General features: G+C 36.9%; 1 protein-coding gene across 1 annotated transcript in view; it reads left to right on the forward strand.

Moving 5' to 3' along the window:
* Nucleotides 1–15408, forward strand: part of Acss3 (acyl-CoA synthetase short chain family member 3) — a 189406-nt gene that overhangs the window by 141080 nt on the left and 32918 nt on the right. Inside the window, exon 10 of the mRNA XM_021205223.2 lies at nucleotides 12707–12802. Within this exon, the coding sequence (XP_021060882.1) occupies nucleotides 12707–12802 (96 nt within the window). The remainder of the gene's footprint in view (nucleotides 1–12706; nucleotides 12803–15408) is intronic.

The raw sequence follows: 15408 nt of genomic DNA on the forward strand, positions 1-15408 counted from the left end.
AAAATTGTTTTCCAGCCTTTCACTCTGAGGTAGTTTCTGTCTTTTTCCCTGAGGTGGGTTTCTTGTAAGCAGCAAAAGTTGGGTCTTGTTCGTGTAGCCTGTCTGTTACACTATGTCTTTTTATTTGGGAATTGAGTTCATTGATATTAAGAGACATTAAGGAAAAGTAATTGTTGCTTCCTGTTATTTTTGTTTTTAGAGTTGGGATTCTGTTCTTGTGGCTGTCTTCTTTTAGGTTTGTTGAAAGTTTACTTTCTTGCTTTTTCTAGGACGTCATTTCTGTCCTTGTATTGGTGTTTTCCTGTTATTATCCTTTGAAGGGTTGGATTTGTGGAAAGATATTGTGTGAATTTGGTTTCCTCTTAGAATACTTTGGTTTCTCCATCAATGGTAATTGAGAGTTTATCTGGGTATAGTAGCCTGTGCTGGCATTTGTGTTCTCTTAGGGTTTGTATAACATCTGTCCAGGACCATCTGGCTCTCGTAGTCTCTGGTGAGAAGTCTTGTGTAATTCGATTAGGTCTGCCATTATATGTTACTTGACCTTTTTCCCTTACTGCTTTTAATATTCTGTCTTTATTTAGTGCATTTGTTGTTCTGATTATTATATGTCCGGAGGAATTTATTTTCTGGTCCAGTCTATTTGGAGTTCTGTAGGCTTCTTGTATGTTCATGGTCATCTCTTTCTTTAGGTTTGGGAAGTTTTCTTCTATAATTTTGTTGAAGATAATTACTGGCCCTTTAACTTGAAAATCTTCATTCTCATCTATACCAATTCATCTTAGATTTAGTCTTCCCATTGTGTCCTGGATTTCCTGGATGTTTTGAGTTAGGTTCTTTGCATTTTGCATTTTCTTTGATTGCTGTGTCCATGTTTTCTATGGAGTCTTCTTCACCTGAGATTCTCTCTTCCATCTCTTGTATTCGGTTCCTGATGCTCGCATCTATGGTTCATGATTTCTTTCCTAGGATTTCTATCTCCAGAATTGTCTCCCTATGTGATTTCTTTATTGTTTCTACTTCCATGTTTAGATGTTGGATGGTTTTGTTCAATTCCATCATCTGTTTTGTAGTGTTTTCCTAAGGGATTTTTGTGTTTCCTCTTTAATATCTTCTAGCTGTTCACCTGTGTTTTTCTGTATTTCCTTCTTAAAGTCCTCCATCATCATCATGAGAAGTGGCTTTAGATCCATTTCTTGCCTTTTGGGTGTGATGGTGCATCAGGACTTGGTATTGTGGGAGAGTTTGGTTCTGATGATGCCAAGTAACCTTGATTTCTATTGCTTCTGTTCTTATGCTTGCCTCCTGCCATCTGATTATCTCAAGTGCTTGCTGGCCTCAATATTTCTGATTGGAACTTGTCCTTACTATAATCCCACTTGATTGAGGACTCCAAAGAGTCCAGCTTTCTCTGTGATCCTTTGACTGTAGGCTCCTGTGAACCTGAGATTCTGTGTGTGTCAGAGTTCTTGGCAGTCAAGCTTCCTCTGAGACCCTGAAATACTGTTGTGACCTAGCTCCTGTTATCCTGGGATCCTGTTATCCTAAGATCCTGGGCATGTTATGGTGCCTGGAAGTGGTGTCTCCTTTGAGGACTGTGGAGCTGTCTGGTCTGTTGGAAACCAATGTAAACCAGTACTGATCCAAAGGAACCTGAGCCTTTGGTCAGGAAAGACTCTGGTGTCCTTGTTCCTGCTGTCACAGGCCCGTCACAATTGGATTGGAACTGATGTTGTGTTCCACTCATCAGTGATCCTAAGATTGCGAGGAGAGTCCTCTGGGGACTGTGGGGGTGTCCGCAGATTCCAAGCCCAAGGTGACCCTGACCTGGTGCTGGTGCCGACCGGAAGGGACTTGTGCCCCTGGTCAGGCCGGTTTTCTGCTTCCCTAATGCTGTCTCAGGTCCCTCGTGATTGGATTGGAAATGATGCTGTGTTCTGCTCACCAGTGATCCTAAGATTGCATAGAGAATCCACTATGGACCATGGGGGTGTCCGCCGATTCCGGGCCCTAGGTGACCCAGTGCTGGTGCTGACAAGAAAACCCACTCTAACTCTTGAGTGTCCTATAAGACCACACCAAATAACCATAATATATATGCAAAGGACCTAGCTCAGACCTATACAGGCTCCTTGATTATCAAGTCACTGTAAGCCCCTACAAGCCTTGGTTATATAACCATTTAAGGGTCTTCTGCATGTTCTTAGGGTGGCTTTGATGTCTCTGTCTCTTATAATCCTTTCTCCCCCTCTTCCAATAAATCTTAAAGAGAAATGCAAGTACCACAAACGTGTAACCTCTAAGTTCTTTAATAACTTTGTTTAGGGGTACCATAGTAAAGGGCTTAGATCAATAATCCCTGAGTCATTTTAGTGATGTGAATAGTGCTAGTACTCTTGCTATTAGGAGTTACAATGTTTTTATGGAAAGCACTTTAAATGTTTTGATGGCTAGGGACTAATGATCTAATTGAAGTTAGCTAATTACCACCTTCTCAAGCTTTTCTATGTTACTTTGTTATTACTTTTGTTTTTAATTTTGGTTTCTTCAGCCCAATGGGAGACTAAAATTTGTCCTAGTAGTTGAAAAGTGTTAAGAAATAATTTCAGTCAGAAAATGATAGTCACATAATAGACATTGGTGGTAACTGAAATTATTGATTTCACTCTATGTGCCTTGACCATGGTTGTTGAGGTCTACTATCTTAAATAAGTAGATCATTTCTTGCCCTATTTGATTGAACTGCTACAATTTTAATTGCAGCTCAAATTCTTACATAACTCAGCCTTTATACAGCCTAAATATTTGTCCTTTGAGAAAGAATTTGATTACTCTAAATTAATTAAATTAGAGGTTAAAATGCTGCAGAAAACGTTGGCCTGCCAGCACAGAAATCAAAACCATTCTTCTAAATGGTGCCCACATGCTGATAGCATGTTTTAAAGGGCATCAAAAGCAGTTGAAGTGTCAGATGTATTTTTGCTCCCTGGGTACTGTGATGATTTGAATGCAATGGCCCCAAAGGCTTACCTGTTAGAATAATTGGTCCCCAGTTGATAGAAACATTTGGGAAGAATTAGGATGTGCGGCTATGTTGGAGATGTGTGACTGTGACTTTGAGGGTTCAGAAGACTTCCGCCACTTCCAGTGTACCCTATCAGCCTCCCATTCACAATCCTGAGATATTAGCTCTCAGATGTTCCTGTCACCATGGCTTCACTCTTCTATCACAGACTCTAAACCTCAGAAACCATAAGCCTCACCTTATTCTCCCACAATTCCTTGCTCGGGTGTTTTGCCAAAGCAAGAGAAAAGTAATTAAGACAATTAGAATATACTTCTGGCCAATAGACTACAGCAGCAAGTATTGTAACCACTATAGTTGGTTGGTATTTCCAAATCACTTCTGTAACCTTAGGAAAATATATAGAGGACTCAATAGACCAGGATTCTTTTCTTTTTCCTTCTGAGAATAATAAATTGCAGGTTCTTTTAACAACTGTACTAAAAAGAGATCTCTGTGGGAAATGTTATGAGCACATACTTATACTATATTATTTCTAATATATGCATACATATATAATATATATTATTTCTCATGTATGAGAAATATATGTGAAATATATATTGAATACGTGTACAAATGTATTTATATAGAAATGCTAGGCTAATATTTGAGCGTTTGATCCATAATATATCAACATACGAGTCACTTACATTTCTGAATTATTCTTTTCCTTTCTTCTCCTTGTATTCTCAGAGACTGTGTCTTCTGCATGTGTACAGGTTGCTCTTTGTATTGACAAGGGACTTTAGCTCACTAGTCTATCACTTTACATTTAGTCTCCTAGAATACATTTTAGCTCTGAAAGCTTTACAGCTACTCTTATTCCCCATATACCTTCAGTTTACCACTTTGCTCTCTTCATGGCTTTCTTCTAGTGTCAACATACCTGTGTCTGTATATAGCTTGTCCCCCTGAGAAGCTTTGTAACTTTTACTGCACAATTCCTTCTCAGAGTTAAAGCATATGGGACTCCACTGAGCTGACTCAACAGAAGTAAAGGGTCTTTCTGGTGACTTTATCTTAAGGATTTTATTTACAATCTTATTCTCTGACTATTGAAAATCAGTTGCCACTGGTCCATGTTTTGTTGCCTGTAAATCTGTGAGCAAAATATAACTGTAGATAATGAAAGGCTGCTTTCTAAATTTATCTTATTAACTCTTTGCTACTTTCTGTATCAGGGTTTTGTCATATTCTTACTGTTATATCAAATTTATGCTATGGTAAATATTTCTTCAGAGTATATTCCTGCAAATGTAAGAACAGTATATGAATAAGTGTGTGCACACTACGTACCTGAAAGACTGGAAAACTAGACCAATATTGCCATCATCCATGAGCTGGATTATCCAGAAGATCTCCATAGTATTTTCAAATAGTAAAATTCAAAAGAACTTGGGAAAATGTGAATGAATTTCTAATGGATAGTTCAAATTTACTTTTCACAGTTTCATGCTCAAAATAGATTCATCTTCCTTTTTCTTCGTAAAAAGAATCTTTGGGATATCATAGTATCTTACACTGTGGCTGGGGCATAGTAGTTATGTGCACCTAGAGAGACTGTACCTGTATCTGTCTGGAAAGAGAGAGACAGAATCTTGATGTCATCCCTGTTGCCTGGTAACTGGATTTTTCTCTCATTTAGATCAGTCTTCATTAGTTCAAAGTAGGTGATTTTTAATGATAATTTGAGACATTGAAGCTTAGAGGTAAGCTATGTGAATTTTGTTTATGGAAAGAAGAATCTTTGTCAAGGGTAAGACATGCTCAATAAGACTCTTGTTTAGAAAGTGAATAACTATTTACAAATTGTCAATCTATCTGAGAATAAATTCCCAAACCAAGCAATAGTTTCTGAATGAGACATGAATGACACTGCTTGTGCCGTTATTATATTAGTGATAATGTATTGGCAAGAGGCATTATATTAGAAAAGTGATCAATAATGTTGCTGGCTTGGTCTTTGGAATATCACGTACTCTAATTCTCCTGCCTTTGACAGGGATCAATTATAACCTGCCCTACAGTGATTAATATTGTTTCATGTTTATAAAGATCTTCATAAGAACAAAGATTTCTAATCCTTTCCCTTGAAAAATAATGATCTGAAAATGTATTTTCTCCTGTATCACACAACCCTTTTTTTTAACCCAAGGGAATCAACCCAGGTACATTTTGCTGTCACTCTTAGCTTAGAGAGCAGCAGGTGACACTGTTCCTTGGAACAGCAAGGTAGGGAGGATAACGTGCTATGGAATCCTACTAGAACAGTGTTTAAATCATAGTCTAGCCCCTTACTCTACTGCAACATACACATCCTTGATCTTCTGCTCAGTTGTTCCCCATTGGGCTTCCACAAATGCTTTTAATAAAATGAAATGTGTAAAAAAAAATTAGCAATTCCCAGTTTAATACCAAAACAGAATAAATATTACTTCCCTTTTATTGCTATGGATATCCTTTCATTGCAGTAAGGGTTGCCTTTGTGATTATGCCCTCTACGTACTCCAGATTCAGAAACAGAGAATGCAAGTGCTCTGGTAGCCCACATATAATATGTCTTATTTATATTTCCTGTCTTTTTTTTTTTTTTTCCTGAATGCTCTTATATGCGTGAAAAGGCCTGTAGATACTACAAAGTCATGAAAACTTGTTTTGCATGCACATGAATCTAAGGTCAACATTTACCCTACAGAATTTAATTCTGTGGAGTCATTGCAGATTTAGTTAGAACTACCTTTGGTCTCTACAGTCTGGGATGCTTTCTTCACAGGCTTTATCTCATGCCTTCATTCATTCAGTGTTTCTTATCTAATTGAGCTGCTGATTATATATGGGACTCTTAACAGAACCAAGCACCATAGGCTGAGGTCAGTTTCACAGCTCCAGTGATGGATCTGCATCTAATACAGACGTTAGATTGCTTTAAGTATTTCAAACCATAATTCTATCACCTCCCGAACACCGAGATTAAATTGATTTTCTTTCACCAGTGTACAGCTCACGGTTTCTTCTTTCTGTTTGCTACCACCATTCAAGTTATTTATAGCTCACGGTATAGATTTAGAAGTGGGAGCAAACGATTTCTTTACAAATTGCCTCTGTGCCCACCATGATGCTATGATTAATATGACTCAGCAGTAGTCAGCCCGCTGAACTGATTTATCCATGGAACTTCAACCTTGAATGTGACCAAGCAAGTTCTCATTCCAGATTGCCTAATGCAGTGTCTCGAGAGTCACCATAGGGGCAGAAGCGTAGTTTTCCAGATTCAGCGGGGACTCTGAGTCACACCACTGGTTTTGTCCCCCTGCCACCTTGCCCATTCCCTTGAATGTCACTCACATTCAATGCTGATTGCCGATTTTCTGAAATAAATCCTGGGAGATTTAACAGACATCTCCTTTTGCTCTATTTAACTGCAGCCATCACTATGACCTATTGATTCTGAGTATAACTTACGTCAGTCTTATTTTCTATCTCTGTTTACTATTGTCACATTATCATCTACTGACGGTTTCATATTGGGATTATTAATTTAGTTCTTTAGTGTGCAAATAAGGAGATTACCTTATAAAGTAATTTAACAATAATTGCCTCTACCGATATCTGTGGATCCTCCTGTTCTTGGGCAGATTTCTAAGCTTGGCATTGACAGTCCTTTGTCATTTTCCTCTTTTACTTTGCCATTTGTTTATCTTCTTTAATCCACTCATTCTCTCTGGACTTTGCTCTGCTGAACAAATGAAATTCTCAGTGGGCTCATTAGAGAACCTTCATACACGCTGTTATTTCTACTCCATGTGTAATTCTACCATAACGTCCCTTCACTTCAAAAAATAACTTCTTTTGATGAGGATACTATATCTAACAAACATGTATTGAATGATAGACCTTTGAATATTATTGTAGGAAAAAATTCTGTAATGGGGATATAAACTACATACAATCTTTCTCTTTCTGACGCCTTCAATATCTCTTTCTCTGTGGTCCATTTGGGGAGCACAATCGGTGATGTCCGGTTTATTTTTAAAAGCTCTGATCTTAGTAATGAAAACTGAAGCCTAAAACGAGTCAGAGTGTGCATTTGCTAGTTGAGAAAGGTTTCTTTGGGACAAAATGAAAAGAACAAAAGAACTGGAGTGTTCAGTTCTGATGATACAACTGATTCTTGGGTTCAAAGTAGAAACGTACCTGGTTCTAGTCAGAATTAGAAAATGTCTGCACTTAACGCATACACTCATTGCATGTATGTATGTATGTGTGTATGTGTGATTATTATTATTATTATTATTATTATTATTATTACTATTATTATCATTATTATTTTGGTGAGGATTACCGTACAGGTTCTCTGCATATGTATTATAGGTATTAGCTTATTATTTTATTGGACTCCTGAGTATGAGACTCTTTTACCTGTACTTGGAACATTTTTCCTCCTGTTGAGTTGCCATGTACAACTTGGATATGATAGTATTTGCTTCATCTTATTATGTTTTATTTTGTCAAAAAAAAAGGGCCTTTGTAATATTTCCAGTGATGTCTTCCACTTTTTTGCACAGTTAAATAAAAGCAGTAGGTACAGAAAATGAGTAGCTTAATAACAAAAATGTCTCATGGTTTTGTGGGTCTGATGTTCCAAGTGCTATGGAAAATACATCTCAGGCAATTCTTAGTACTAGATGGTTCATTCCAGAGAGCCTGACTCTGTAGAGTGGCTTTCTAGAAGCCCTAGGGATGACTGGAAGCCTGCTCTCATCAAGGACTACTGATCACAGTGTCTATAAATAGTATTTCTACTCTGGTGGATTCCGATTACTGGCCCATACACCATACATAGTGGCTTAGGGAGAAGGGGTCCCAGAAACTATATAACCATCTCCACTATTGGTCAAAGTAATCAAAGTGACTCCAAGTTAAGTAAAGCTGGCCACTGCTTATTAGGAGGAGTACGGATTTTTGAGTCAACTTTCTAACTAATGTGGGTACTTTTCAAAGCTGTTGGTGTACCTCTCTAGAGTCAACCATTTACTCTTTAAACACCAACTAAAAAATAAATTCTCTTAATATTTTCATGTGTGTCTCGTCAAGATGAATGCAAACATAAAATATCCATGTGGCTCAGTGTATAATGTATTTTTTGGGAAAAAATAAAACAAATCACTTTGCACACCTTGTTTAACAACTTTATTCTAGATCTTGTTTTGTGAAAAGCATTCTCTTTTTAGTAAACATTCACCTCTGGCATTTGAATGACTTCACATTCTTTTTAAATGTGAGATGATTTCCACTTGAAAAACCAATCTTCTTTGCTTTGATGCAAACAATATAGTTGAAAACATGCTTGTCATTAAGTATCTATGAACGGAGCATGTTTCTTCGCATACATCCCTAGAATAAATATGTAAAAATGTAATAAAATATGTAAAAGTAAAATATGTAATACGTGCTTTTTATGGTTCCTGTTCAAGTATTGCCATTTACTTTCAGATATGCAACAATTATTTTTAAATGTGTGTGTGTGTGTGTGTGTGTGTGTGTGTGTGTGTGTGTGTGTAACTTTACTTGTTAAACATGCATACACTTCTCTACTCACTGAGCTGTATTGCTTGCTCCAGAAAGGCAACAATTTACATACACGCTCACACGTACGAAAAGCATACTATCTTTGGATGTGTGGGCCATCTACCCTTGTGACCCATGTCCCACTTCCCATTCAGACTCTGGTTCTTTCAGCAATCATACGCCGTCTCCTGTAATTGGCCCTTAATTTTCAAGAAGCCACAGAAATCTACCAGTCAGAGATGCTAATACACTTGCTATCTGCCAGCCTGGTCTACAAAGTGAGTTCCAGGACAGCCAGGGCTACAAAGAGGAACCCTGTCTCAAAAAAAAAAAAAAAAAAAAAAAAAAATGAAAATGAAAATGAAAAAATGAAAAAAAAACAAAAAACAAAAAAAACAACAAAACAAAAGTATTTGCTATCAAGTTTTGTCACAATGGTCACTCTAATCACCTGGAGTTCAAATTCTACAGGTTTTAGCAATGTAAGACCTGTGCAACTTGTTAACAGTTTGAGAATCTATAACAGATTCAGAAGTCTCTAGTGCCTATCCAACATTAGTATTGCCTTCCAAGATACTAAAAAGCAAACCTCAGGACAAATAGCCGAACTACTAAACTGTACTGGGTCCCGTTACAGTGGGGGATTTACTCCGAGATGGTTTCAGTATGCATCGCTAGCTGTACTGGAGCTTTCTGTGTTGATGTAGACCAGGCTGGGCTGCTCCCCGAGACTCTCCTGTCTCTGGCTCCTGAGTTGTGAAGATTAAAGGCAGGCCTCAGAAAGCCTGGCTCATTGTGGAATCTTATAAATGGAGTCAACGCCCCAATCTACCAACTCCACATAGAAAGAGGCTGTTGAAAGAAGATGGAAGAACAAAGTGTTCCTTAAATAAAAACGCAGTAAGGATAAGTGAGATGCCTTCCTCAGTCCTGCCCTGCATGAGGAGAAGGTGGCACGCACACTTCCTGTCATGTTTAAGTTATTACATAATTATTATCTTTCAACCTTCAGCCATCTATTTTTTTTTTTTTTTTTGATTTAAAAAGCTATGAAAAGCACATCTTCTATATAACTAATTTGACTCAGGAATTGTAAGGGTGATAAAAAGAAAACCTAGTCATGTCAGTTAAATTAGATGCATTTACACTTGTAATATTAGTAATTTGAATATTAGGTTTTTGCTAAATGTTGCGATACTTTGGGGAGATTAGTATGCCTAGTGACAGCTATGTGATATGAGCCAGCAAAAGGCAGTGCTTAGGACTGTCAGGGTAATATGGAGTCTTGCGTAGGAGTGAGGTAGGATGGAGAGATACGTTTTCTATCTCTGTAACTATAAATAGCTTGAGAAAGATAACAACTTAGTCCTCTGTCACACCGTCGCCTACACAGGTGTCCATCCAACCATGCACACAAGTCCTGATGGACACACTGTTGATCAAGGTGGTCCAGTATAAAGTAGCTTTCTAGCTAGAGAGAAACCCACCCCCACCATCCATAAGAGGGGAAAGAGAGGAAATATAGAAGCAGATAGCCTCGAACTCAGAAATCCGCCTTGACTCTAGCAGCTGATAGAGACACAGAAGCATCTAGTAAGGGTGTCCTCTCTCCTAACATGTCCCAATGCCCCATTAGGTTGTGTTTGTGTACATAGAGGCATCTGCATCCTGTGTACTGTTTTTTAAACACACCCCTCCACAATGGTCCTTCTTGTCACTATCACCAATCCTTTCTCACATCAGGTCTGAAGGGTAGCTAAGGTGACTATGTTTTCTAAAAATATGAAGGAGCAAACACACAATCTTTCCAAACATATACATTTCTTTCTTTGCATTCAATATATGGTAAGAGAAATGAAAGTAAGAGGAGTATTTCATGGATACAAAATATTACTTTATGAAAAAAATGAAATTAGTTATGATATAAAAATAGCTATGTATTCTCCCTTAAGACTCAGGACATCTGGTCCTTGTAACTAATTATCTATACCATGTCAGATATCTTAATCATAAATATTTAGTATCTTAAACCTTAAACCAGCACTTCTCAACCTTTCAAGGCTATAACCCTTTAATAAGTTTCCCCATGTTCCATCAAATTACAAAAAAATGTAAGAAAGTAAATATACTTAGTTTAAGTAAAAGAACACAGTTCCATTTTGGGTGCTGCTTAGTAACTGTAATTTAGCTACTGTTGTGAAGCATTAAGTAAATATCTGTGTTTTCTGATAGTCTTAGGCAACCCTTGTACAACGTTATTCCACCCCCCCTCCAAAAGGGGTCACAACCCACAGGTTAAGAACCGCTGCCTTGAACTTTGGCTTAGGACCTATGTTTTAATGTTCAAAATTCCATCTTCTGCTACCAATGACAAATGAGCCACTAATGATGATAATATGTGAATTGTAACCTACCTTTGATAATAAATAAATAAATAAATAAATAAATAAATAAATAAATAATTAAAAAAAAATTAAAGAGGCTGTGAACCTTTCCCAATACTCAGGTAATGTAGGTTTTATGACAAAGCTCATACTGGAAGTCATATAGTCAGAATACTTGGATCAATGGGGTTTATAAGTCTTTTATGTCTTGGACAATTATTATGTTCACATTTAATCCTCTCTCTCTCTCTCTCTCTCTCTCTCTCTCTCTGTGTGTGTGTGTGTGTGTGTGTGTGTTTATGTGTGTGTGCTAAGATACAAATCATGAAGCAAAAAGGGATCCCGTTCCTTCACTATCATTATCCTCTTATCCTGCCCCTCCATTGCTATGAAAACTCCTTTTGATTCTAAATGTTTATGGTACAAATAGTATTCTCCAAAAATATAATTGCCTTCAGAATTTATGGTTATGAGCATCAGCCGTGATTATTCTGAAGGATGATTTGGGAGCAACAAACTTAACACTTTCTAATTGCTAACAGAGTGATCGTAAGCCTATGGGCTTGGTGCATAGTGTAGTACGCATGTAGCTTTCTGTGTTTAAAGTCATGTTAGATCCATGAACAGCCTAGGATCTTTTTGATAAAACTTGTGCAAGTTCAGCTCCAGATGTCTCAGGAGACAACAAGCTAAAATATCAAATGAAATGTATATTGAAAAGCAAAATAACTTTAGATAAGTCCATAAGAAATGTCTTTTCTAGTGCTCATATTTCTTTTTAACCTATGTTGTGAAGCTCTGAGTGTTGCTATTGCCCGTCTTCTACTTCCTGACCCATCACTGACACTGGAGCCCTCTTTTTATTCTTTAGAAGAAACATACCATATGAAATACTCTAAATGTATCTTTTAGTTTTAAAATCATGAATGCACCAAACACTGCTGTTTTACATTTTAATATTTACATTTTTTTTGTTTTTTTTTTTATTGTTTTTGTATATATTTACTGAATTTTAGTGTATGAGCATGACACACACTAAAGAGTTTCCCATTAAGATCTAAAAATATTTTTATTTACATCATTGATTCCTCAACATGTTCATAAGCTATGAATTTCTTTCTTTATTTATTTTTATTATTATTATTTTCTTTATTTACATTTCAAATGCTATCCCGAAAGTTTCCCATACCCCTCCCCCCACCTCTGTCCCCCTACCCACCCACTCCCACTACTTGGCCCAGGCCTTGCCTTGTGCTAGGTCATATGGAGTTTGGAAGACCATGGAACCTCTATTCCCACTGATGGCCGATTAGGTCATCTTCTGCTACAAATGCAGCTAGAAACGCAACCCCAGGGGGTACTGGTTAGTTCCTGTTGTTGTTCCACCTACAGGGTTGCAGCCCCTAATATTTACATTTTTAATAACGTTTACAGGATTTCTCTGCTTTCCCTTGTGATATAAGACTATCTGAAAGCTCTGTTAAACATTGAATGAGTCTGATTTCTTGTTGCTGCTCTTCAACACTGAACATAGAGCTAAGAATCTTAAATACTAGATTGCAACTAGACTTGAATCTATTCCTCATGAAATGAAATTATGATGTAAACTTATCTGGGTCCATTGCACAAATACCAAAGCAACATAATGCTAAAGCATTAAGTGATAAGCCATACTTTTTTCCCCTAGAGACTGGATCCCCCATCACAGCATCATGTATTGGATTAGGTAACTCCAAAACACCTCCACCAGGACAAGCAGGAAAATGTGTTCCAGGGTACAATGGTAAGTCACTACACTGGCAATTTGAAATGGTCACTTTTCAGAATTTGGCATTTTCTCATACCTAGGATATAAAAAGTGTTTGCTTTCAAGAAAGTCATACATTAGTAATGAATGCCTCAAAAATAAAAAAAAATAAAGAAAATGAAATGAATGCCTCAGTTTTTGCTATTGAAATTAATGATATGGTCTTTTAATGAGTTATTTTATATGAATAGCTAAAACAATAAAGAGTCTTTTAAGAGTATGAGTTTGAAATTATTACATGTGAAGTGCACAGTACTTACATATATCATTTCATTTTTGATGACTCACATTTAATCTAATATGCTGTATTTAGAAATGAGTAAATTGAAGTGCAGAGACTGCACATCATTGCCATGGTAACAATGATAATAGATTTTTAACAACATACAAATCACTGGGGTTTCTTTTGTTTCCTTGCTTCATTAACAGAAAAGCTATAGCTTATTTCATAATGCTCTTTAAGACTATTGACAAAGTTCTTGAATCTGGTTGGCTAAAATTAAGTGCAGAGTAAAGGGCTTTTAACAAGTATTTTTGTTATGAGATATAATGACAATAATGTATCCCACCAATATTTGATTTTAATTTCATAGTAGTACCCATTATAGCTAAATAATTTTTACAAGACTCCTCTCCTTTGTTGCAATTTTTTTAACCTTTTAACATTCAGGTATATTACTTCTAAACATCTATTACCATTGTCTGGATTTTCTTGGGATGTTGAATGGCGATGTAATAGAATAAAGCAGATATACAGGCCCCACAAGACAAAATGTGGAAATATTTGCAGCACCTCCACTATTGGTGCTGCAAATATTTCACAGACTTCTTGTGAGCTTTCCTCATCCACATTAGTATGCCTTTTGCTGTGTTCAGCTCATGTTTATAATTCATGTCTGACTTTTTTTTCATCTTTTTATCATTATTATTTTCTTTATTTACATTTCAAATGCTATCCTGAAAGTTCCCTATACCCTCCCCCCCCCCNGCCCCTGCTCCCCTACCCACCCACTCCCACTACTTGGCCCTGGCCTTCCCCTGTGCTGGGTCATATAAAGTTTGAAAGACCAAGGGTCTCTCTTCCCAATGATGGCCAATTAGGCCATCTTCTGCTACATATGCAGCTAGAGACATGAGGTCAGGGAGTACTGGTTAGTTCATATTGTTGTTGCACCCCCTTAAGCTCCTTGGGTGCTTTCTCTAGCTCCTCCATTGGGGGCCCTGTGTTCCATCCAATAGCTGACTGTGAACATCCACTTCTGCATGTCTGACTTTTTATTGTGGGAAGATACCTGTTTCATAATTCTGCAAAGTCTCTGGCTCTTCCTGCTATGGGAAAATGAGCCCGTATCTGATGAATCCCTCAACTGAACAGTGGTTGTCCTCACTCTTTGATCAGAAAACTTGCTTTGTGTTGAGATACTTTTAGTGGTTGCCAATTGTGGGAGATGTTAAATACATTTTCCCTTAGTATATGTGTTCCATTCTTATACTCAGTAGTAAGAAATAGTTAAGCTTTGATGCCTCCTGGAACTTTAATACAGAAAATTTTCATTGTTCAAAAACCACTGGCTTCCAGAGGACGGATTAAACTACTCTAGTTGAAGCATCAGGGACTTTGGGACTGATACACTTTTGGTTAGTTTAATGGATATACATAACTTTGAAAGTATAATATAATACAAAGCACGATAGTAAAAGAAAGCTACTTTGAGGAAGGGAAGGAAACTTTTCTTTGTGAAAGAATCCATGTGGTATTGTATTGAACCTTATACCTATTCTCTATATACCCCTACAATGAGAAGACATTGCTTTTGTTTTATAAACAGAAAGCCAGAAGGGTATAAAACAACATGGCCTGGGGCATGTAGTAATTAGGATGTTTTCTTGCAATTTGAGGAAACGAAGATGAATTTTGAATGGTTTTCTCTTATGATGAACTCATAATCAGCATAACACAGATATTTATAACTTTAATAACTGTCATTAGAATGTTTTGCAACAGTGCCCTCTAGAAACACAAAGAAAGGAGTGATTAATTTAATATCGGTTCAGTGCCTTACCACAGTTGTTTAAGAATAATCTAAGTGAAAAGAACAATATAAAAGACTTCAGAATCTAGATATTTGTTCTTCATTTTTGTGTGTGATGTGGTGTAATCTGGACACCAGATACTCTATTAAATATTTTCCATATTCTATCAGGCATCATGAAAAATATTGGAATCATATATTTGGAAAAATTAAAATAATCCAGTTTACATATCACAAACGGATAAGCTTGCTCTGATTTCATTGTATGTATATTTGGCTGTACATTAAAACATCATTTTTATTTTATTTTATTTATTTTGGGGGTGAGTAAGTAGTTTACTTCATTTACACTTCCAAGTAACAATGCTTCACTGAGAAAAGTCAAGGCAGGAACCTGGAAACAGGTACTGAAGGACCACTGCTCACTAGCTTCCTCCTAATGGCTTACTTAACCGCCTTTTCTTCTTCTTCTTCTTCTTCTTCTTCTTCTTCTTCTTCTTCTTCTTCTTCTTCTTCTTCTTCTTCTTCTTCTTCTTCTTCTTCTTCTTC

The sequence above is a fragment of the Mus pahari genome, chromosome 9 (assembly GCF_900095145.1).
Source record: "Mus pahari chromosome 9, PAHARI_EIJ_v1.1, whole genome shotgun sequence".
NCBI classification, from domain to species: domain Eukaryota; kingdom Metazoa; phylum Chordata; class Mammalia; order Rodentia; family Muridae; genus Mus; species Mus pahari.